This window comes from Melanotaenia boesemani, chromosome 19 (genome assembly GCF_017639745.1).
Source record: "Melanotaenia boesemani isolate fMelBoe1 chromosome 19, fMelBoe1.pri, whole genome shotgun sequence".
Taxonomy (NCBI): domain Eukaryota; kingdom Metazoa; phylum Chordata; class Actinopteri; order Atheriniformes; family Melanotaeniidae; genus Melanotaenia; species Melanotaenia boesemani.
This window is the reverse complement of record NC_055700.1, coordinates 9,952,799-9,977,913: the sequence shown is the minus strand read 5'-3', so window position 1 is coordinate 9,977,913 and position 25,115 is coordinate 9,952,799. Positions and strand designations below refer to the sequence as shown.

At 37.3% G+C, this 25,115-nt stretch overlaps 1 protein-coding gene across 1 annotated transcript in view; it reads left to right on the top strand.

Moving 5' to 3' along the window:
* The window catches only part of LOC121630378 (netrin-G2), a 75,973-nt gene extending 59,824 nt beyond the window's left edge, over positions 1 to 16,149 (top strand). The window contains 3 exon segments of the mRNA XM_041970652.1: positions 10,784 to 10,951; positions 13,702 to 13,836; positions 14,924 to 16,149. Of these exon segments, the coding sequence (XP_041826586.1) occupies positions 10,784 to 10,951; positions 13,702 to 13,836; positions 14,924 to 15,147 (527 nt within the window). The 3' untranslated portion in view covers positions 15,148 to 16,149.
* Positions 16,150 to 25,115: the final 8,966 nt, after the last annotated feature.

The window sequence follows — 25,115 nt, the reverse complement described above, 5'->3', positions numbered from 1 at the left end:
TGGCAATGTTTATTTTCAGATTCTCACAAGTCTCATGGACATGCACATGAGGCACATAGCCATGAAACAACAGCTTCACATGGGCATGGACAGGAGGAACTTCAACATACAACAACTGATAGGACAGGTATATCTTTAGATGTGGGAGCTGTAGTCTACTTCTAGTAAAAGCTTACATACATCTATTGCAATTGAAACAAATAGTGAATCATTTTTGCTGATATGAACTCCTTGAGAACTAAAATGTAGAAACAGCATATTTTTAGATGGTTTCCATGCATTTTTTACAACAATGGTTATTTCAGAGCCTCATAACGCTCATGAACATGGACATGGGTCACATGGCCACGAAACAACAGCTTCACACGGACAGGAGGAGCATGGCCACAGAAACGGTGAAAGGACAGGTATATATTTTAGATTTAGTAGTAGCCTACTTGTAGGGATTGTAGAGTGGACTGGCAGGAATCACCTGCAACTGAATGTCACTAAGACCAGAGAGATGGTGATAGACTTCCAGAGAAAGAGACCTATAAGTACCTGGGAGTGACCATCGACCACAGACTGGAGGGGAAATCCAACACAGATGCTGTGTACAAGAAGGAGAAGAGCAGGCTCTACTTCTTGGCTCAGATCTTTCAGTGTCTACAGCAAAATGTTGGTTATCTTTCATCAGTCTGCTGTCTACAGTGTGCTTTTCTTTGCTGCTGGGTGCTGGGGAAGCAGCATCGGAGCCAGCAACACCAACAGGCTGAACAAACTTGAAAAGAAGGCTGGCTCCGTCATTAATTGGACAATTTTGAAACTGTGGTGGAGAGGAGGTTGCTGAACAAACTGGTTTCCATCACGGATAACCCCGACCATCCTTTCCACCACACAGTTGTCAGACAGCGGAGCTCCTTTTCTAACAGACAGAGACGCTCCGCCGTCGTACAGCCAGATACAGGAAATCTTTTCTGCCACATTCCATCACTCTGTTCAATAAGTCACCTCTGGCAGACAGGGAAGAGCTGGTTTTACCTGCTGCTTTTATCCACTGCTTTATTTTTGTCTTTTTTGAGTCTTTTGCACCAATGCATGCTGCTGCATCCCCTAATTTTTGTTGATTTGGGATCATCAAATAAACCTGTAATTTTAGACCCACATGGCTCTCATGGACATGATCATGTGGCACATACCCATGAAACAGTCTCACATGGGCAACAAAAGGAGCAGCATGGGCACACAAAAACGGAAAGAACAGGTATATTTTTTTAGATTTAGTAGTAGCATACTTGCGTCTGTATTGAGTAAAATGTATAGTGAAAATGTTTCCTTATTTGAAGTGCTTGAAACTAAAGAAAGAAGAAACAGTATATATTAATTTAGCTTTTGCCTGTTTTTTTTTTAAATGGTTATTTCAGACTTTCATAACTCTAATGGACATGCACATGAGTCACATGAGTCACATGGGTCACATGGCCACGAAACAACAGCTACACATGGACAGGAGAAGCATGGGCACAGAAATGTTGAAAGGACAGGTATATATTTTAGATGTGGTGGTAGCCTGCTTGTATCTTTAGCCAACTAGATCTCACAGAAATATGTGAAATTACCATGAGATCTCAACACTTTTTTACATGTAATTGTTGGTGAAGTGACTGAATTCTCGTTGGACAGGATTGGACTTCCTGTATCAATGCTGCTGATCAAGCGATATGGATATATTACAACGGCCTACTTTCGTATGCGAATGTGCTGATAACCACTAATAATGTTGATTCAGTCAAGTGAGAACATCATGTTCAGAATTATGTACTTTATTACCAGTATTTCTTTCTGCATTGGAGATAACTTGTGCATTTATTTTCTTGTTTCGGAACCAGAAAAGTTGTGCAGACGCCAAGATGAAGCCATTGACTTAACATTGCCCTGATTACTCAGAACATGTAAATAAGTGTTGAGACCTCGTAGTTATGTTACATATTCCTGTGAGATCAGGTTGCTGTAGCGACTGAAATGCATTGTCCAAAATTTTACTAATATGAACCCCCTGAAAATGAAAAAGTACAAACAGCTGGTATTTATATAATTGTTTACTTGTAATTTCAGACCCTCATAACTCTCATGGACATGCACATGTGGCACATGGCCATGAAACAGCCTCACATGGGCACAGACAGGAGGAGCATGGGCACACAAAAACTGAAAGGACAGGTACATCTTTTAGATGTAGTTGTAACCTACTTGCATCTGTTGCGGCTTAAATGAATAATAAATAATTTTACTAAAATAAGCCTCTTGAAACTAAAAAAAGTAGAAAGAGTAGATATTCATATAGCTATTTCCTTAATTTTAAATTTAATGGTAATTTTAAGACCATCATAACTCTCATGGACACACCCATGAATCACATGGCCTCGAAACAATATCTACACACGGACACGAACATGAGGAGCATGCACACAGAAATGTTGAAAGAACAGGTATATAATTTATTTATAGTGGTAACCTACTTCTTATATCTGTAATGCTCTTATTGTAAATAATTATCATAAAATTAGCGCCCTAAAAATGTAAAAGCACAGTAAGAAGAATCTAATTGTATACTTTTAAATAATTATTTACTTGTAGACCACCATAACTCTCATGGACCTGCACACGTGACACATGGTCACGAAACAACAGCCTCACATGGGCACGGACATAAAAATGGACACATAAAAACAGGTACATCGGTTAGATGTAGCAATAGTCCACTTTTATCTGTAGCAGTTGAAATATATAGAGAATAATTTTACTAATATAGGCCTCCTGAAAACCAAAAAGCATAAACAGAAGATATTTAATTGTTTACCTGTAACTTTAATGGAAATTATTATTTCAGACCCTCAAAACTCTCATGGACATGTACATGAGACACATGCCCACAAACCAACTGATTCACATGGGCACGGACAGGAGGAGCATGGGCACATAAATGCTGAAAGGACAGGTACATTTTTTAAATACATTGACAGCCTCCTTATATTTGTAAAAACTGAAATGTATAGTCCATCATTTTTACCAAAATTAGCCACCTACAAACCAAAAAAATTACAAACAGTAGTTATTAATATATTTGTTTGCCTTTCATTTTTCAATGGCAATGGTTTTTGCAGACCTTCATAATTCTCATGGACATGCTCATGGGGCACATGGCCACGAAACAACAGCCTCACATGGGCACAAACAGGAGGGACATGGGCATACAAAAACTGAAAGGACAGGTACATCTTTTAGATTTAGTTGTAGCCTACTTGTATCTGTAGTGACTGAAATGTATAGTAATTAATTTTCAAAAAAAAAACAACCCAAAAAAACCCAGCAGATATTAATATTGTTGTGTGCCTATAATTTTAACAGCAATGTTTTTTTCAGACCCTTATAACTCTCATGGACATGCACATGAGGCACATGAGACACATGATACACATGGCCACGAAACAGCTTCACATGGGCATGGACAGGAGGAGCATGGGCACACAAAAACTGATATGACAGGTAAATCCTTTAGATTTAGTGAAGGAAAAGCCCAAACAGCAGATGTTAAAGACACAATATGCATCATTCCAACCTTAAAACTCATTTGATGGCACAGTGACATCTATCATGCACATTTCTGGAGGCGTCGATCCAGCAGACTATACTGTACAACTTTTTCTTCTGAGACGTCATGTAACGTTGCTGCTGGGTTTCAATTTAGGCACTGCATCACATGTAAGCAAGCAGATGTAAACACACCAGCTGTTTTGAACGCACGTTGCATTTGATTCAGCAAAAAAATGCACAAAAATATTATCAGAGGAAAGAAGGAAAAGTAACAGAAAGGGACAAAACAAGACAGAAGACAAGGATCAAGATAAGACTGTCATTTACTGGTTGGAAAGAACTCACTACAGGTAGGATGCATGATGGGTGTCGAATTAGCCGTTGATAGGGGGCGAGTCACTGAGAAAATCTGCAAAAGTTCTGTAGTGCATCTTTAATAAAATTGTGTATCTGTAAATTTGATGGCAATTTGCTTTTTCAGACCCTCATAACTCACATGAACATGTGACACATGGTCATGAAACAACTTCTCATGAGCACGAACAGGAGCATGGGCACAGAAACACTGAAGAGACAGGTATATCCTTTACATTTAGCAAAAGGCCTCATATCTGACACAGTTGGAATTTAAAGTAATAGATTTTACTAATATGAGCCTCGTGAATCTAAAAGAAGTACAAAGATTAGACAGATATAAATATATATATATATATATATATATATATATATATATATATATATATATATATATATATATATATATATTGTCTGTAATTTTAATATTTAATGGTTATTTCAGGCCCTCATAACTCCCATGGACATGCACAAGAGACACATGAAACACATGGCCACATAACAGCCTCACATGGTCACAGGCAGGAGGAGCATGGTCACAGAAATGCTGAAGGGAAAGGTACATCTTTTAAATACAATTATAGCTGTCATATCTGTAACAACTGAAATGTATAGTCCTCCTGGAATCTAAAAAGTACAAACAGTAGATATTTTTTTGCCTTTAATTTTAATTGCATCAGGTATTTCAGACCTCCATGAGTCTCATGGACATGCACATGTGGCACATGGCCATGAAACAACAGCTGCACATGGGCACGGACAGGAGCAACATGGACACAGAAATGCTGAAAGGAAAGGTATCTGTTTTAGATTTAGTGGTAGCTTTCTCATATCTAAGATCCCCTAACTAAGATGTGTAAACAGTAGATATTTATAAGTGTTTTCCTGCACTTTTATTGACAATGGTTAATTCAGACCCTCATGGACATGGACATGGACATGGACATGAAACACATGGCCATGAAACAGCCTCTCATGAGCACGGACATGGTGAAAGGACAGGTATATTTTTAGATGTAGTGTTAGTATCAATATACCTGTAACTGCTGAAATGTCTAGTCTGAAATTTGACTCAATTTGAAACTAAAAAGTACACACAGCAGATTTTAACATACTTGTTTGCCTGTAATTAATTGCATTGGTTACTTCAGATCTTCATAACTCTCATGGACATGGACATGTGACACATGGCCATGGGACAACAGCTTTACATGGGCACGGACAGGAGGAACATGGGCACACAAAAACTGAGAGGACAGGTATATTTTGTAGATGTAGCGGTTGCTCCAGAAAAATAAAATGTACGAACATCTTTTATTTCTATTATTTAATGTCACTGGTTATTTCAGACCCTCGCAAGTCTCATGCACATCCACATGAGACTCATGGCCACAAATCGACATCCTCCTCTGTGCACGGGGAGCAAAACCACATTCAAGGTGTCCAATAATAGCAGCATTTTCTTTTCTTTTTTTTTATTAAACAGCATTCTGGATTGCATAAACTTTTCTTTACAGTTACCCCTAACTCCAAGCATTAAACAGCTGGGTTTTGTTTTGTTTTGTTTTGCTTGTGGTGCATCAGTCCACCATAAGTCTGACGAACATTTACCTGGAAGTCATGGCCATGGATTCACTTCATCTCATCATGGGGAGTCCAGGGGGAAAGGTAGCTATTTCATGATGGCAATCTTTTCACAACACAACATTTTTGTCCATTATGACATTGATGATTGTGGCATTTCAGTGTCCCATCATTTTGAGGGACACACACACGAAAGTCATGGCCACAGAACAATCTCATCTGGGCATGAGCAGGAGGGCCATAGACATGGAACAGCTGAGAATACAGGTATTTGTTTTTTATGTAGTCACTTCTATGTTCTTTTAGATTTACATTGGCTATATACAGTATGTTACTTGTGATGCAGTAAAAGTGCAGAGGATAAACTTTCATCATAAGTTAAGCTTGACAGATTACAGTAAGAGGGAAAAATGTATCTAAACTTATCTTCTCAACCAAATGATCGCCTGTCAGTCAACATGAGCCATAAGGCTAGATCTTAATCTGGTATCAACAGTAGTACCATATTTTCATGTAAGACACTGAGTGATGCTGAGAGGCAAGAAAGAAATGCATTATAAAAAGAAGTAGAGAAAATGGGCTGACAAGAAAGAAGATAAATTTGACACAGCAAATGTACTTGAAATAAACAGTGCTGCTACTGGGTTCAGAATGATGTGAACAGTATTTTGTTTAAATTCTAGATACTGTGATGTCTTATCTAATTAGCTAATTATAAATATGATGCAGGTTTTGTGCTTAATTTTACAAAAAGATTTATATTAGTGCAAGTTTTTTGCAAACTTGCAGTTAATGTTGTTTTTTGAGTAGTTTTTGTGTCATCTAGGTTGGTAGAGATAGCCTGAGATAATCTGTATTGTACTGATATAAATTCATTTTTGAGTTGTTGCTCATTTGTAGTGCACCACATCAGTGAAAAACATGGGAGAGAGGGAGGTGGTCATGGGACCACATGGTACGGTTATGGACAAGAAGAAGATGAAAAAGAGGAGAAAGAAAAAGGAAAAAAGAAAGGTAGAATCTGAGTGATATAATTGCAGTGGTTCATAACTGGTTGCACAAATTTATCAAAATTTAGACTGACAATTTGGAGACTGCCTGTTTCAATATGTGTGTAGTTTACAGAAAAAAAAAAGTTTACATATATTATCACATATAAAGACAAAAATCTCCAAACAACTCCCATAGTTATTTCTGTGTAATTAAGGAAAAAAATATCTCCACATAATTGATGAGCATCTCAAGTCTTTCAATCATAACATCTTTATCATCAACAATGAAATGCCATGTCCCAGAAAACTTCCTGGCCCATCAGGGCAAGAAACAGGACATCTGGAGCGTCCTGTGGTGTCTAAGCAAAGAACCTGTGGGTTGTTGGGTGAGGCCTCTGTGGTTTATGCTTGTTCCAAGGCATCCTGTTAAAATACTGTAGCATCCATATGAATACTAGGACCTAAGTCCTCCAAGCAGAAGACTGCAGTGATGATTGATGATATTCACATCGCCTGTAAGTGGTTTTAATGTTGTGGTTAATTAGTATGAGATGTCACTTTTGTTTTTCCTGAGCATTTTCAGAAACTTTTGTCAATGTCAAAATAATCTCACAGCAGATTCTATTTCCACCTACATTTTTTTTAAAATGCTTAAAAACTGATTTTATGTGAAAATTTTTGTAAAGAAGTAAATTAATATTTAAATTCATATTTAGCCTGTAACTTATTGGAGAGGAGCACAACACTATTTTTTTAATACAAACTTATAAAGTGTTACAAACCTTTTAAACTGTCCAACCAGTTAAGAAACACTACAGTAGCTGAAGACTTCCTCAGCTTTATAGAACAAATCTAGCACCTTTCTGTCAGCTAGAGTTCAGTGGGTATCCCTACCACTTTGTCTACTAGACCCTCCCTTTAGTACTAAATGGGACCTCTAGGCTCTACTGGCTCCAGCTGTGTGAATGTAAAGTACTGTAGGAAACCGTAGCACAATGAATGATGTGGAGAATAATCTTAAACAAAGATTCCTTCATCCCTCAAGGGCTTCTGAAACTCTTGCTCCCAGGAGAGACCCAGGACAAACAGTTGCTTGGGATCATATATTATGATTACAAAGGTAAGAGACTAACACAAGTAACATGTGGTCTGAAGAACCAGCCAGGACACTTGAGTTAGTTTAAATCCTCTGGATTGTTCCTCTTCTTTTCCTAATAATTCGATAGTGCCATTCAAATAGTAAACCTGTGGAAAAATTCCTCCCATGATATGTTTTATACTTTTCATTTTGCTCATTTTCTCTCTTTTCATCTGTGACTCATGGTTTTGTTCACTTTATGTGCATTAACAAGGTAAGTGTCTGCACTTCCCACTCATACTTGTGTTTATTGCTGCAGAAATGATGCTTGTAAGAAAGAAAAGTTATTGCTTCAAACTCTCTTTAACTGAGGCCGTTTTCTCCGTCTCCCAATATAACCATCTTTTACTGTTAACCATTCACAATTGATAAATACCAATAAAGAAGCATCTTGACTCGTAACGTTAATTTGTGGAACAATGTCCTATTGCCTCTCTAGTCTGCGAAGTAATTGCCCATTTATATTTAATTAGGCCGTCCTCTCCCACTGCTAGCATGGTTCCCTCAGTGCTGAGAGAGGCACTTTATGGTGCTCCTCTCGCTGGCTTCCTTTAAACCAGCTCATTAATATTTTAGCTGGCATCATCAACCAAACAATAATAAAATAATAATGTGACGGCGGATTAAACAGCTAAACTCCGACTTTTTAATGTGCATTTAAATGTGTATTTGCATAAACATGCCTGGTAAACGCCTCTTTAGAGGACAGCGATGCCTTGCAGCGCACTATAGCAGCCAACTTCTAAGGCTTAATAAAACCTTAATTAGCAACCGGAATCAGCCAAGAAAACAGTGGAGAAACTAGAGAAACACCCCTCCACCTTTCACTACGCCCCTCTCCACAATACAGACCCTGCAGTATAGCTAATAGGCTTTAAACTATAGAGCTGCTTCACCAATCTCCATTTTAGGGTGTGAAATTCAGAACAAGTCTTAATTTATAAAACATGAAACCTGTAATCAGAGTCTCTCAAGACAATTCAAAAATTACAAAGGAAATACGATTAAGAGCTCCAACTGCGCAGCCCTTTGTAAAATGAGAATTTTAAACTGCAGAGAATGATAAAGCAACAGTAAAAATCTAGAAGAGCAGGACTGAGCCAAAAAAAATGTGCAATGTGTTTTCTTCAACTTTTCATAAATTTCAACAAAGAGACCATAGTAAAGAGGGGATACACATGTTTGTTAGACCACATTGATTCATATTTGTGGTACATAAGTCAATTACTAGTCCATAAGTAGTTTAAATAAACTACACAAGCAAGTAATCAAAGACAAAAAAAATCAATGACTCAGATTGGTTTATACAAAAGCAGAGCGAGGACCGTTTTTTCATGATAACAGGATAATTTATCTCATTATCGAGAAAACAAAGTCTGTTTTTTAGACATAATGAGATGATTAAGGTGGGCTCAAAAGTCAGTGTGTGACACCTGATTTCAATTATCAAAACAGACCCCGTGACAGCTGATGGGAGGGGCTACAGTTGTGGTGTAGATGTGTACTTATGTGAATGAGGAATGGTAAAAGTTAATAGTCAGATGTGTCACAATTTCAGCCTTTGTCAGACTTAATAGAAGAAAAATCTGGCATATTGATCAGTAATGGATGTTGCTCGATCTGACGTCAGCTTGCATCCGTTGTTGTACTGAGGCTTTCCAGTACAGAACAACTTTATACTGGGGTGCCCATTGGTAGGTGAGGTATTGAAAGAGAAGATAAGCTAAGCTCTTATCCCCACCTCTCGAGTTTCGGTGAGGTAATAATTTGAACGGAAGCAGCAGGTCACCTGCAGCTAACCTCACAGCTCTCTTGGAAGTTTGCAAAGTTGAGATAGGAGAGGTGAGGAAGCATTATCCTGTTTAATGACTTTCAAACACTAAAATCTTAAATTTGAGCTTGAAATTTAACTGGGAACCAGAACTACAACACGCCACCTAAACATAAATACTTCACTACAAAAATCCAAAGGGAACCTTTTCATTGACAGTTCAGGGAGGAACATTACATTTATTGGTTTTCATGTCAATGAAAAAGGTCAAGTGTCACAATGGTTCTTCCATCCCTTCCAATTATTTCAAATCAAATCTTATTTAAGCACTTTTCATACAAAACATAGTCCAAAGTGTTTTACATAAAAAACATACAACAAACAGTTTTTTAAAACACACACCTGATCATAACCTCTCTCTCTCACATCCATTCACACACACACAACATGCATTATTTTTTTGCATACACATTGTTCATGGATCTAATTTCTGGTCTTTCACAATATTATATTGCTCTTGTTGTGAGTGTGATAAGTAACGGCAGATGTTAGAGAATCTAATGATCTTGAGATGTGTTAGTACTAGTATTTTCATCCATAGTAAAATGATAGGGATAGACTTTCCTGTCCTGTTTAGTCAGCAGTAGAAATCTGAAGAATGTGATCCACGGAAACTTTGCTCATTTAGGCATTTCAATACAAAAGTCAGCTACACAATTTTACCACTGCAGCCTTGGAGGGCTGACCCAAATGTTTCTGAGATACATTTAATCACTGCTAATGTGGGGATATTTTGCTGTAACTACCCAGTAGGTTTTTGTTGTTTTTTGTGTTCTGGTTAACCAGGGTCAGATTGATTTCATAGATACAGTTGCAAACTCTAAAAGCCCACAGTATTGCTCACCTCAAACTCCCTTGATTATGATTCTGTAGCTTATAATATACTAATATGGTGCAATAATTAAACTCCCAGACACACTAAACATGGCTGTAATCACACACCTGCATGCTTTCACAGAAGCATGTGCACACATGATAGTGGAATTCCCATTAGTAATCAGTGTTGCACAGTGAAGCAGATTCAGCAAACCTGAGTGTGGTAATGGGGAGGGAGTGGTTTGTCTTTATTGAACCAATATATCGTGATTGAGGTACCTCTTAAAAAACGCATGAGTCATTCATTCTTTACACTGACATCCTAAACTAAAACCTTCAGACGTATTTGTGAGCACAAATCATTTATCATTTCCACCTGTCATCCAATAATCCAATGCAGTACTCTCCCTAGTCAGTTTTTTATCATTTAAATTTAAGCATGAACAACATTATCCTTCCATACGAACTAAATGAAATCTGTTTCTTTTCTTGTAGACTGTGAGTGCTATGGCCACTCCAACCGCTGCAGCTATATTGACTACCTGAACATTGTCACATGCGTCAGCTGCAAGCACAACACCAGAGGCCAGAACTGCCAACACTGCAGACTTGGATTCTTCCGCAACGCCTCTGCCGAACTGGATGATGAGAACGTGTGCATTGGTCAGTCTACTGGGAGACAGTGAGAGTATGTGGAGGGGGATGGTGTTTGTGCGTGTCAGTATAGTGGTAGAGTATGTGTGCTTTCTGTGTGAGGTCTTCAGTTTCCATCCAATTCAGGATTTATTACAGTAGCATGTAGGGAAGTAGAAGAAATGGGCACAGAGTTCCACAGAATCTACTTTCCCTCATCCTTGAAACTGGTGCTGTACTGAGGGCTTCCAAATATGGAGATCCTCCCAGTCATTCTTGATATTATTTCAACTTCTGAATTTAAATTGAGCAAGTATTTCCTTTGGAGCTGAGATGGAAAGTCTACAGTAAGTTATCAGGCCAGGCTCCTAGCCATAAACAAGAGAACATTACATTTCTCCTTCTCCAATATATCACTTCAACACACTCCTTTGAAAATTAAAGGCACAGACTGAATGGTGAACTTTTGATGTTAGTAAAGTTATGTTTTTTTCCTTAATATATAAATACTTTACTGAGAGTTTTAAAAAAAAACACAGTTGTGCTGTCTCTGTACTCCAGCATACAGGATTTGAAGTTTTAATGTAAATGTTCACATCCCTGTCAGAGCGACAGTGAGGAAGCTGAAACACTTTTCAAACGGGGGTCTCCAACTGTGCCAAACAGAAAGGGGCTGTGCAAAATTAAAGCTGCTCCAACTGATTTCTATATCAAAATTTCCACAAATCTGATAGTTTCCATTGCATACTAAAGTGTTTTCTTGCATAAACAGGAGGCTAAGGAGGCCATACATCACTAAAAACTAAGTCTACTCCAGAGGGCTTAGCAAAACAGGAAAACAAGCATGACGACATGTTTAAGTAAGCAGCAGTAGATGAATTCAGATATTTTAAATAAGAAACAGCTTCCAGTAAAGAAACTAGTTGTTCCCTGTCACCTTTTTTTTTTATCAAATTGTTGTCACAGAAAGTTTTTTTTTTTTTTTTGGCCACAAAGAGTAAAAAGGCATGTCAACTATAAAGTAAAGTAAAGTTAAGCTGTTGTGTTCAGATAAATGACATAACCCAGGAACTTTGAACTTTTGTGGAAATAAAACTATAGAACTTTTGGATATATGGTTCTATTACCCTGAAGCTAGACAGACTGCAATATAAATTAAAGAAGTCATCCTCTCATCATTGATGAGAATATCCTCAGGCACCCTTTAAGCCAAAAGCCAACACCTTAAACTTGCATCATTGTTGATGTGGTAGAAGCATATAATTAAAGCAGTGAAAAAAAATCATGAATGTTGTGTAGAAAACTACTTTTTTCATGTCTACATACAATGACTGGTTATTTGCTGTCACAGTATTTGTTTTTAATGAAAAGGACATCCTGATCAGAGGTCACTTTGTTTGCATTGTTGTAGAGCTAAAATCTGGTGTTGATTTGGATCCATCTGTAGGTGAACTGCAGGGGGTTGGAGGGTAAACTCACTGCCGTCAGGGCACACACAGGGCCAAGCCTTGGAGTCAGCACAAATAAGGCCCTATTAGCTCATCTGCCAGCACATTGGCACATAAAGCATGGCAACAGAAATCAGTTCACACAAATGTCTCTAGAGCAGGAAACACATTTTATCCAGCAATGCATTCTCAACGCGTATTCGCTAACAGTGGGTCACATACAATCCCAATATGAATGCGCATGACCCACAAACAGGAATACCAACGGCATAGCTGTGGTTGCTTTAATCTTGGTCTCTCAGCTTCTCTCAATTTGATGAATATTTAATGATAAATTTAATGATAAATTAGCTAATTTGATCTTGAATTTATTCAAAAGATGAGCTATTATATGATATGATGAGAAAAACTCTAGTTAACCATTAACTGACAAATATGCAGTTTTTAAAAATTATTTTCCTAAAAACTATCACTGATCAGAATGTCTGTTTCCAAATATGCTTTTGGAATCATAATTACAACAAGCAATGAAGTAATTTAAAAACAAAATTCAATATTGTGATTAAAAAGGAAACAATACAGAGAAGAGAGCATATCAAGACATGATTATAATGTAAAAGATGGTAAAGTTAGGGAGAGTTTCTAAGCCAATAGACTAGTTTTTATAGTTTAGCAGTCCATCTGAATCATAATTCATTAAATTCTGGTTCAAAGAATAGGTTTGTTGCAAGTATTTCAACCTTAATTTAAATGTTAAATTAAGCAGGATAACAAAAATACTCGTATATCTCATTCAGCTGTTTAAATCGCCACAATTTTCCTTGCATCTGCCTTTTTAGAGATCCAATATCATGTGATCAAAAGAACTTGCATTTCTGTGCCATGGAAGCCGTTTCCCAAGCAACATCTGAGACATGCAGTACTCTGTGACATAAATAGACAGCTTTCATTTGTATCTTTTGGACTTGATGGGAAAGAAGTTGATCAGTCTCTTCAAGGCTTCAATATAGGTGCTTTTTTCAGGAAACCCATGTGGATTCTTTTAAAGACAGTTTAAACTCAAGCAGACCTTTAGACAGTTTGCATAGTAGTGCTCTGCAGATTGAGGAGATGAAGCAGTTATAAAATATCAAATTAAATGTCTTAATGTTTTAGTCATATGTAGCATCAAAGAGCTCAGTAGCCTTAAGTGATGAGTTTTGTATAGCTGTTATTCCGTCACTGCTTTTGACTGAACAGGTTAATTATTTATTATCAAGGTGGCAGACCATTACATTAGCAAAGTGACAGAACTTGACTAACTAATCTCAAGTCAAATCATTCTTTTTTCAGAGTGCAACTGCAACCAAATGGGCTCTGTTCATGATCGGTGTAACGGTACAGGCTTCTGCCAGTGTAGAGACGGCGTCACGGGGCCCAAATGTGATGACTGCCTACCGGGATACTACTGGAAACAAGGCTGTTATGGTGAGTATGGGTAGGCTGATTTGTTCTGAGATCATGTCAAAAGATCCAGGGTGAAAGAAATGTTGCAGCCTTTCCAGGACCTTTTCAAGTGTACCGTCCACTTAACTTGTGCCGCTCCCTGTGTTTTCTTAACTCACAGGGGAATAGATCATGTAGCTCATTAGCAGCATCAGCTGCTCCTTTAATTGATGGCCCTGTCACACCTTAACCCCATTACAGAGAATCGCCTTCCTCTGCCATCTACCATCTAGTCAGGGGCCTCAAACACAAATAAAACTTTCATACACTCGTGCACATGCTGATAAAAAGACAATGATGCATTTAAACTGTAGTTTCAATTATTATAATAATGGATAGTGTAAAGTATAATAATACTGTTAATTTAATACTGATAGTTGCTGCTGCAACACAACCAGTTGTCTCTTGAGGAATGAAAAAAATGTCAGGACGTGTAATTATTTCTCACCAAAGAAGCTTGATCCTTTGTTTTCTCTCTGAGATTTTTTTTTTTTTAGGCCATGTACTTTGTGAAGCACAGCTATCTTTGTACTGTTCCCGATCCCCTTTATAGTATTTTAATGATGCTAGTTGTTCCTTGAATCATTACTTGACAAATATCAGATGTGCAGTTTTTTTCTGCTTAGATTGATATATTTTTTACTTGACCCTGAGAAAGCGCAGGCTTGGAGAACAGACAAAAAAAAAGAAAGCAGATGTTACCTGTTCTTGCCCCTGAGGAAAAGACTAGAATTCATCTAACCTCTTGCTTTCCTCCTGCTAACTTTTCAACTTTGTTCTTTCTGCCCTGAATTCCACTCCTCTTGCTGTATCTGTTCCCTATCATATTTTTTTTCTAACATTGCCTTTCCTTATCTTTTTCTACCTGTCTCTCTTTGCTATACATATCTCCTTTGCCTTTGTGCTCTTTACTCCCCCACTATCCTTTTACCACCTGTCATTCTGTCACTTTGCTGCATGCTCTTTATTTCCAACTCTTCACTCTCATTCTACTACCTCTGCAAATCCTTTCCACTATACCCTTCTCTCTCTGCTGCTCTCTCCCTTTTGCCTTTATCCCTTCTCACAGCTAACGTTTGTGACGAGGAGATGCTTCTGTGCCAGAACGGAGGAACGTGCAGCCAGAACCAGAAGTGTATCTGTCCTCTAGAGTTTAAGGGGGTACTGTGCCAACAGTCCCGCTGTGAGGCGGGCAAGGACTGCAATGGCGCCTCATTGCCGCACCTCTCTACAGCCACCCTGCTGCTCTGCACCCTGCTACCATACTTGCTGGCCACATTATCACCCCACTGAGCCACGAAACCCTCCACACCCCACACCTTTAAACAAAGAACTGTGTGTGTATGAGTGCATATATAAGGCAAAGGGTGACCCAAAGTAAGGCAGGTCACTTAAGTCATGGACCTCAACAAACGCACACAGCAGCATTCTTATAGAAACACACCTTACAGAACACTACCTATCCCTATCCTCCTTGCAAACACACATACACACACCTCACTGGACTGTTATGACGCTGAGTGTGTGCTCAGGTGTGAGAAGGACAAATAAAAGGGATGACCTCAGAGAAAAGAGATGCAGTCAAAGGGGAAAATAATCATACCAACCACTGTTCCCTTTATTCCTCAGCTGGAGCGATGTGCATCAAACCAAAAAGCATAAACAGAACACTTAAATCACCACTGTTCACTTCAAAGGGAATGGCTGTTGTAACCACAAGGACCTTTTCTGTTCTTTTCATTTCCTTCTACGTTGAGTTAAGGACCTCACCTTTGTCAGACTGACAGCCAACGTGTGTGTGGTCGAACTCAGTGTGAGGGTGAGACATGTCAACTTGATGGACGGTTCAGGAGGTGCTCCTTTGATTCTGCTGCTGAGGCCTACATAGTATTTTATCCAGGTTTCATTTCTACCAAAAGATGAGACTTGATTTTGCATTTATTCTATTTCTGCTGCATTTATTTTTTAATTATACCTTCAGTCAATGTATCTAAATGTGCCCACTAGCAGTCGCTGAGATTATAAATGACATTATATAATATCCAGGGGGTTATGATTCTAAAAAATTAGTTACTATTATGGTTGTTATAGGAATGAGTGATTGTTGCCACACTTTAATGAGATTTAATCTTCACACAGTATTCAGGAAACACAGTTTTAACAAGTTTCAGATAATCAGAAGTCTAAAGGAGAGACAAAAGATATGAACCACGTATCAATATTATGACATTATTTCAATATTTTTTGTAGAAATTATTTTTGTTTGAAGTTACAATAAATGATAAAAAAAATACATTTACAACTATTACAAATGCGCATTTTATTACACTGAGTGTAAAGCTTAAAGTAAATATGACTGTTATTTGTCTTCTTGCTTGTGGTTTTTTTCCTTCACTCAAGTGTCCGTTACATGCTGTTAATCCTCTTCTTTTCAAAAAGAGAGAAAAAAAAGAAGGTTTGACTAAAAGGCAGCTACTTCAAATCATTCATGTGATCTATTTTATTCACTTTGGACGCGGCGTTACTCAGTAGTACAAACTGATTATTCAATTTAAAATCAAACAGCCACACTGAGTTACTTTGCCATCAAAAGGATGGTTTATTTTATTCTGACAAATGTAGAAAAGAGCTTTTATGTGTGGAGATGCAGCACAAATAATGGGATAAATTGAAATATTTAATTGGTATAAACAACAGAGACATACAATATCTAGATGAGTCTCATGGCCAAACATTTAGAAAACTCCAAATTCATACTAATAAAGACATATTTTGTAGTTTGTGCCATGAAATACAACTTTTAAAGTGTTGTATTTCAGTTTGGAACATCTGGTTTGAGTCCAGCTTCTGGTTGTGTTTAATTGACGGGACCAGGACTTCGCTAATCCAGGAAAAAGAATATTTTGATACGGTAAGATTACAGTGTTTAAACACAAGAAGTAATGTTTTCCTGATTTTAATAATTTTGTTTGTAATGTATGAAAACAACAACTTAAAGCTCAAGGAAACTGTGACGTAATCTGAAATGTGCATTTCCAAAACTTTCTTAAAACATTGGTGGTTGGGATAGAAGTCCTCCTCTGTAGCTCCACTATCCAACGCCTCCGACCTTCAAACGTGGAATTTCCCTCCTGTTTAATATAACAGTTCATTTGTGACTGTTTCATGAAATGTAGTCACAACATGGTCTTCTTATAATACTCAAATCATAATGAGACCAAAAGTCATGTCTTCAAACAAATGAAAAGATACATACATATATATATATATATATATATATATATATATATATATTCTTTACAGTTTCACATCTTTGCTTTGGTGATTCACAGTGTTGATGAGAAACAAAACCCTGTGTCCAGACTAATATGCCATCACCGTTTGGTAAGGCACATGTTTTGCATGTAGGTTTTCCCTCAGCAAAACTCCATTATTTCACAAAGAAAACATTTTCCACTGCTGAGTCAGTGGTAGGTACACAGGGGATAAAAGAGACAAATGCTGCGTTACATCAGGATACAGCTTACATCAAAGATAAAAGCCAGACTAAGCCTGTGAGAAACGGCAGGACAGAGATTCTGGTATTACTCCCCTTTTTCTGAGCTGATGGTAGCCTTATTAGCCATTCTGTGTGTAGGACTCATCCACTCGGAGCCTGAACTGTTTTAAGAAGTGAGACTTGGGAAGGAACGCTTTATTAATGTAGAATACTGTGAAATAATGTACACCCACACTTCCCAGTGGATCAAACAGCAGGTAATACTTAATGCCAGAAGAACAGTTAAGATGCATTACTAATAAACTTGTTAAAACTTTTGCAAAGAAACCCTTTTTTAACAGAATTATATAAACTTTAGATGGACTACACTGATACATTAGTTTTCTAGTCTCATTTACAACTCTTGTCACACCAAAAGAGACATCCACAAATGTTTTAGCCTGTACACTTTAAATGTATGCAGTAATTCTTTATGAACCACTCTCACATATTAAATGCACAAAAGGGAAACATGGAGTTTTAGTATCTTGCCCAAAGACACTCCAACACATGGACTGCAGAAGTCAGAGGTCAAACCTCTGACCTTCCAAAAGTATTAATGTGTACTTCACCTCATGAGCCATGGCAGTGAAAGAAATATTAGACCTCATGTAAGCTACTTAATACGGTTTGTACTCTAAAAATATAAGCAATAACCAGCCATTTTCCTTTGTATCCATAACATCAGAAACTGATACATCCTAGCTTTATTTCAACCTAATCCCCGACAAAAAAAACCTACTCTGTCCCTAGTGCTCTAGAGCTGTTCTCCTCTCGATCACGAGTTTAAAATGCATTCCTAAAAGTGTGCCAGCACAGGAATGTTGTTACAGGAACCAGATTTAAAACTGGTACGCTAAGAAATACAGAGTTTAAACAGGGACTGACAGATGTCTTTTTATAGATAAAGGCCTGACAATCCAGCTTTAAATGTAAAATGTCAAGGAGTTCAACACAAAAGAAACCTCTCTTGGCCGGTAAATACAGACAGCAACTGCAGTGCAATCAATCAAAATTGGGAGTTGGACATAGAGAGGCAGTGTGAGAAAACCAATGTTCAAATTTATTCCATTAAAAAAAATGGTTTGATTAAATTCATGTGTGTTGTTTGTTTTAAAACAATCTTGTGAAGAACAACGACCATAAAATAAAAAAAAATAGATGTGGGAAAACCAGTGACCGCAGCACAAATGAAGAACACTTGAGAAATTCTAATGACGCAACAGACATTTCCAGGGCATGAGAAAAAACTGGTGAAGATGACAAATACTCATAAACAAGGCAACGTTTTGCAGATTTTTTTTATGTCTCTGAAACTTCTGTTTTTACCTTATTCCTTGGTGCTGTGCAACTTGCAGCATTTCTCTGTTTGCACATATGCATTACTATTTTGCTTGTGTTTGTTACCTGTGGTTCTAAAGCTACCAACACTTTCTCAACCGAGAAAACTACACAAAACACTTCTGTAAAATAACTGACAGCAACAAAGGATAGACACTGATCAATTAAGGAGATTCGTGTACAAAAAAAATACTCTGACATTCAGTAAATTAAACATTCTGTTAATACATTATTAATTTGGACAAAATCATATGCATTTCTTCTTTAACACTGGCAGAAAAGGTTGGAACAGCCAAATAATGTCTCTATAAAGGCAGAATTATTTAATGTTTTGATTTCTTGCAGTAACTCATATAATAATAACACTATTAACTTAATACATATCTACTAAAAGAAGCTGCCGCTTTTGAAATGAATGAGTAAAATAAGAGAGCAGCAGCTTAGGTTTTCTCTTTTCTCCTCCAGCAGCTGCTTAAATGTGACTCAGTTTGGAAAAAAAATAATGTCTCTATTTGTCCACGTCATCTCTGTACCGTTTCCCCAGCTGTGCCGCTGCCTTCTGTATGAATTATTTGTGGATTTCACATGGGTCCATGAGACCTTCACATCTGATTGCCCCAAAATTTCCTTTTGCAGACATCATTTGTTTTCAAAATGCGCACAACATTTACCTTCTCCATGTTGTGCCGAGGGGCCTCAGCCGGTTAAACTTGGTACAGCCTAGTATTTCTTGAACATGACCTGATTTTTCTAAGGGTGGGTGTTTCTTTGGGCCTTTACTGGAATCGGTCTCATGTTTCATCATCTTTTTTCAAAAACATGCAGGGTACAGCAAACTCTTGCAAGACACAATCCCTCTGGAAGAAGCTTGACAGTATTTCATGTTATTGGCAGCGGAGCATGAGCCCGATATGTTCACCATATGAGGTTACGCTTTGTTTAATGACATCTCCCCACATCAGTCAGTACATCCCGTTTGTTACAAGAATTCAGATCAGGCAAACATGTACTTATCCAATACAAACACCACACTTATTGCCCATAAAACATTGCAACTCTTTAAATATCATTTGAGCTGGTGCAGTCAGCTTTCCTAAAACATGCAGTTTGTGCTGCAGGATTACAGATGTTTCATGCTTACAAACTGTACTGAACCATGATGCAACATGCCAATAGTGTAATGAGATGTGTGTTGGATAATTGGGGTGTTCTGCTTAATGAAATGTTTCTGCAGCTTTTTAACCAACTCTAAACAGACAATCAATTCACACAAACACAGGAGTGTCAAGAGAACGGTGAGTAGACTTAATCCATAGCTGCTCTTCCACAAATGCACCATACAGCAAGAGAATCCTGAGAAATCCTATGATGAAAATACCCCAGTGATACATTGGTGATAGAGGTAGATGTGTAAAGAGAATATGATGCAAAAAAGTATGTTGCTGATATCGTTAACAACATAAAAGAGAGAGTACCAGGATGCCTTTCATTTCTGCTGCTACCACTACTACTAATAGCCACAAATCAAACCTAAATACATAAGAGGAAGGTAGTGTACAGGAAGCGTGAGAACAAATGAAGCTGCTCCTGTTACCAGCAAGCATTTGCTTGCTACGACTTCTCTGGAGAATTACTTGCTCTTTACGCAAGTTTGAGCTGAGACTATGCACTTAGTGTGCACAAGCTAGACAGATAAATTCTGCAGAAAGTCTGGTTGTTCTGACACAAGTATTGCTCTCTCACATGCACCAAACTTTCTACATAATTTTAGTACTGTGGGACTTTTGTGAATGTGGCTTACCATTGTTGTCACTATTCCATTTTTCCCTCCTTCCTTGCAAACTAATTTAGAACATGTCAACAAATAACTTAGTTATGATGTTGTGATACCACAACTGGGGTCTTACAGACACATGTATTTTTCCACTAATTAACAAAATCTTTGCTGCAACTCTTCTCCTGCAAATTTAACTAGCCTTTAAAAAAGGATTTGAAAAGACATAAGAAGCAAACTGGTTGAATTTCTGAAGTATCACAAATAACAGTGTAGTCAAACATTCAAGCGTTTGATAAATTTAGATATGCATTTTATTAAAAAAAAGTTTTAGGACAGGTTTACAGACTTGTGTGCTGCTTAAAAGTAATTATATTAAAAGGGTCAAAATAAATTATTAAAAATAGTACTGAAGGAATTCATTAGGAAATTGCAATAATCAGCATCCTGAATACTTCATCTAAAAGTACTAGCATCTTGCAATCTTCTTATTAATATTAATTTAAGTATTAATTGATATACAGATACCACCAGATGTCAGTTTGGAGCAAAGGTATTAAACTGTCCATTCAATCTGTTACATTAATAAAAAAGGAAAGGAAATGGGTAACAAACAGTAAAACCCTCAAAAATCACATTTGTTTTAAATCATAACTGAAACAAGTTGGGGAGAATTACACTGCCAGTCAAAAGTTTGGACACACTTTGCTATAAAGTGTCTCTAAACCTTTGACTGGTACTTTATGTGCACTGAGACTGTTTTCTTTGAAAACTGCACTTGCTACCACCTCAGCGTGGGGGCAGAGACTGTGAACCTGTGAAAATCACTGCATAAAACTGCAATACCAATTTCTGCATCTCCAGGCCATTGCCTCCTGTGAATGCAACATTTGGAATTACACACTTGCTATAAATTGGTGTGTAGTACACACATCATTTCTCCCCAGCTACCTTAAGAGTCTAGCATGATTCTGATGTAAGAAAATCTGTAGACACCGATTGACATAAAGAAAAGCAGACTACACCTCCATAAGGAAGATGTTTAAATACAGAGAATTTGAGTGGATATTCCTTATGAGTTATGAGTACATAGAACTTTAGCTAATAAAAACGGATCTAAACCCCATAAAAAGAAAACTAAGCCAAATTAAAAAGAAGTGACTGGATTTTTTTAACATTGTGTTGAAAATTTATTCAAATTAAAAAAGTCACAGCTAAATATTTTAAAGGATGTCTCAATCCCTGAAGTTCACCAATAGGTTTTTGGTTTCGTTTCATTTGAAAATGGGAGTCATACATTAATTAAAAATTGAAAATAAATAAAAATCAAACATGTACTAATAAACAAAATTAGAGTTTATCTACAGACACACATTGATGAGCTAAAACAAAACTGATTATGCAGTTGTGTTACATGTCATTTATTTGACGGTTTAAGATTATGGCTCAGAAGGAAGGAGGTCTCATTTTGTTCAATGTCTTTCACTTCCCTACTCTCTCCTCGTGTCTGCCCTCCATGTCTGTAGCATCTTTGATGGGAGGCATTTTAAAAGCAGGAACAGAAGCTGAGTTTTTGCAAATTAGGAAATGGGATGACGAACAGAGGCTGCTATAAAAGCCTGACTTGAAGGCCTTTATTGCAGATAAGTGGGATTGCAATAAACATTACTAAGTGAAGACAGTGTAGAGTCAGATCATTAACATTATATAGGCAGTATAATCACATTTAGAAGTCCTAAACCAATTTATACTTGTCTGTTTCTGTAAGTATCACATAAACTGCACATACAGCATCATGTGTCCCCATGTGAAAGTCTTATTATTAGATTGAGATGTGAACTTAGGAATGTCTTTGTCTCTATATGATGAGGGCTGATGCAGACAGTCAGTGGGTTTTTCCACAATTTGCTTAGGAATCCTCACAGATTCTGCAAATCCAGTTTAGATGGCACTTTTTGTAACTTTAACCCATAAGAGCCCGATGTGACATATTTGTCACTTACAGTTTCTGAGACATTTTGCTTCAATTTGTGGTATAAACTTTGCTCAAAATCCTGTTGAACACAATGTGGTACTTGTCTCCTGTCCCCTAATAAGTACCCAGAAGCAGAAAACCATATTATAATATTTTTAATATAACACATTTTGTGAATAATCCCCCCAAAAATGTCAATTTTTTTGTTACATTTTGTTAAAGGGCCAAATAAAGACCTCATATTTTTTAAAAATTGGACTTTTCTTACCATTTTTTACGGGTCGGGCCTTAACGGGTTAAGTTTGTGCCTAGAGACTTTATCTTCCAACTATCTTTTCTATATCTTTTCTATACAGTTTTGTTAAATGGGTGATCTGTGGAAATCTGTGTGCATGACTTTGAACAAAAGAGAGTCTAACGGCCTTCTTGTTTCCTTGTGTTGGCACTTCCACACAGTTGTCTTGCTAGTTTTTTTCTAATGGATAACGTGGGGCTGGTAAGAAACAGACATGAGTGACTCTTTTGTCCTCAGTCATTTAAACAACAACAGTGTTACGCCCGGTTTATAGATCTTCGCGCGCAACACAAAAGGATTTCCCATCCCAGCCCTCAAATTATGATCAAACAACTGTACGGGTTAACACAGATTTATTTACAGTCAGCCGCTCATCAAATAAGCATCAAATAAGCCAGTAAAGCAAGGTCGTCAGGGTGAACCAAGGCTAAAACAACAAACAAAACCAGTTATCCCAACCAAGCATATGCTAAATAAACCCTGCATAAAAGAAAACCAAACCAAACACATTTAGGACTTTTGTTTCTTCATTTGAAATGAAAAATGAAAAAAATGTGAAAGAATTAGACATGGAGCATGTGCAGAACCTCTTGTAATGTAAACAAAAAGACAAAGAAGAAGAAGATAACAGAAAAAGCTACAAAGCAGACACTTGTGTGTACTGACAAAGTTTAACTTCTGCTAATTCAAGCAGTCATCATGATGTTTATATCATCTGACTTTCCAAGGTTCCTCACTAAGACATCATTTCAGCAGACTGAGGGTATCATTCAGTTATGAAGAATATTTATCTCAGTCAAATACTGAGCACCGCAGGAGGAGTTTGAGCAGGAGTCACTCTGATCTTTAAAGCCTGCAAAAGTTGCAAACTTACAACCATAACTGTCTCTTTCAATGCATCCAATAAATATTCATGTGTACCCACTGGCACATTACAATGTGCTACATTTTTAGCTACATATTATACTAGCTCTAAAAAGCCTTCATCACATAATATGCATGTTTCCACAGTGTTGTTACATGCTGTTGGAGCATTCAAGGTGAAAGTTTTATTACTGCAAAGTTTGTAGGTTGTTTGTTGAATAAGCAAGTGGAAAATGCTTACAAGGGGCCTTTGTTTGGCCGTCTTCCATTGCCATTTCCTCTTGACTTGCAGTGTCCCTTACTAAAAAAACTCACACTTCTGAAGTATCAGTATACCATATTTCAAACATGTTGGCATGTGTCTGAAAAATGGCTGTCACTGTGCAGTATGTAATCCTCAAAATGCCTTTGGTCCAGGCAAGAAAATAAAATCCAAGTCAATTTACAAGGCAGTCGAGCACAGTGTGGCAGTGAGAGTGATATCAGAGGACTGGGAAAGCTGCCCTCTCCGATACTCCTGCACACATATAGAAGTGTGGAGATATGATTTTTTTTTTTTGTTACAAATGCTGCTTGACACAATGTGTAAATATCTAAAGTGATTTTTAACAGATTATTTTTTTTGGGGGGGGGGGGTATTCTCACTGTCTTTTTGTATATTAAAAGAAATGAGTCTTATCTAGTTGGTTGGTCTTAATAAGGTAAATACTGTATTTGGGTACATTTCTGCATAGTCTTAAGTGATGCAAGGACTCTGTTTTAGAGTGGTGTCTCTGCCATCTAATCTGAATTTTTCAGCATAACAAGCTTGTCAACTACAAAGAGAAGGCAAGGAAAGCAACACATTCTTTTGGGTAAAACAAATTATTGTATTTTAGCATTCCAGTATGACTGCACAGTGTGAGAATGAAGCCACAGCATCACTTCCTGCTACAGTGGTTTGTCAGGACTTGAGACCAAATAAACTTGCAAACAAAACAGTGAGGTCAAACTAATAAATGCTCTGAAGAAAGCCACATATTTGTAAATAAATAAAAAAGCATTCAACAAGTGGGAAAATTCTCTCATCTATTTCACATAGGTGAATTTAAGAAGGATATATGGGATACTGGGATACTACATGTGACCAGATCTACAGGTCTTGCACCATCCTGTTCTTATTTTAGTACGCATTTTCAAACTTTCCTATAACTTGAACATTTCTCTGTGCAATACACTGAATTAATTAGCTGTTACTCTTCCTCTCCTGTCTTCGCGGTCAGCTCTGAGATGCATCAGCCTGTTCTTTTATTCTCACTTCTTATTAGCCTTATTAATAGTTTGTCATCTGTTGGCTCAGCTTCCCTCATTAATTATGCTAAATTATTTTTTTTAATTATATTAGAACTCACTGTATTTTCACAGTTTTTACTTTGTATTTTCCACCTGCTGTAGCACAAGAACTCCCCAATTTTAGATAAATAGTCCATCTTAT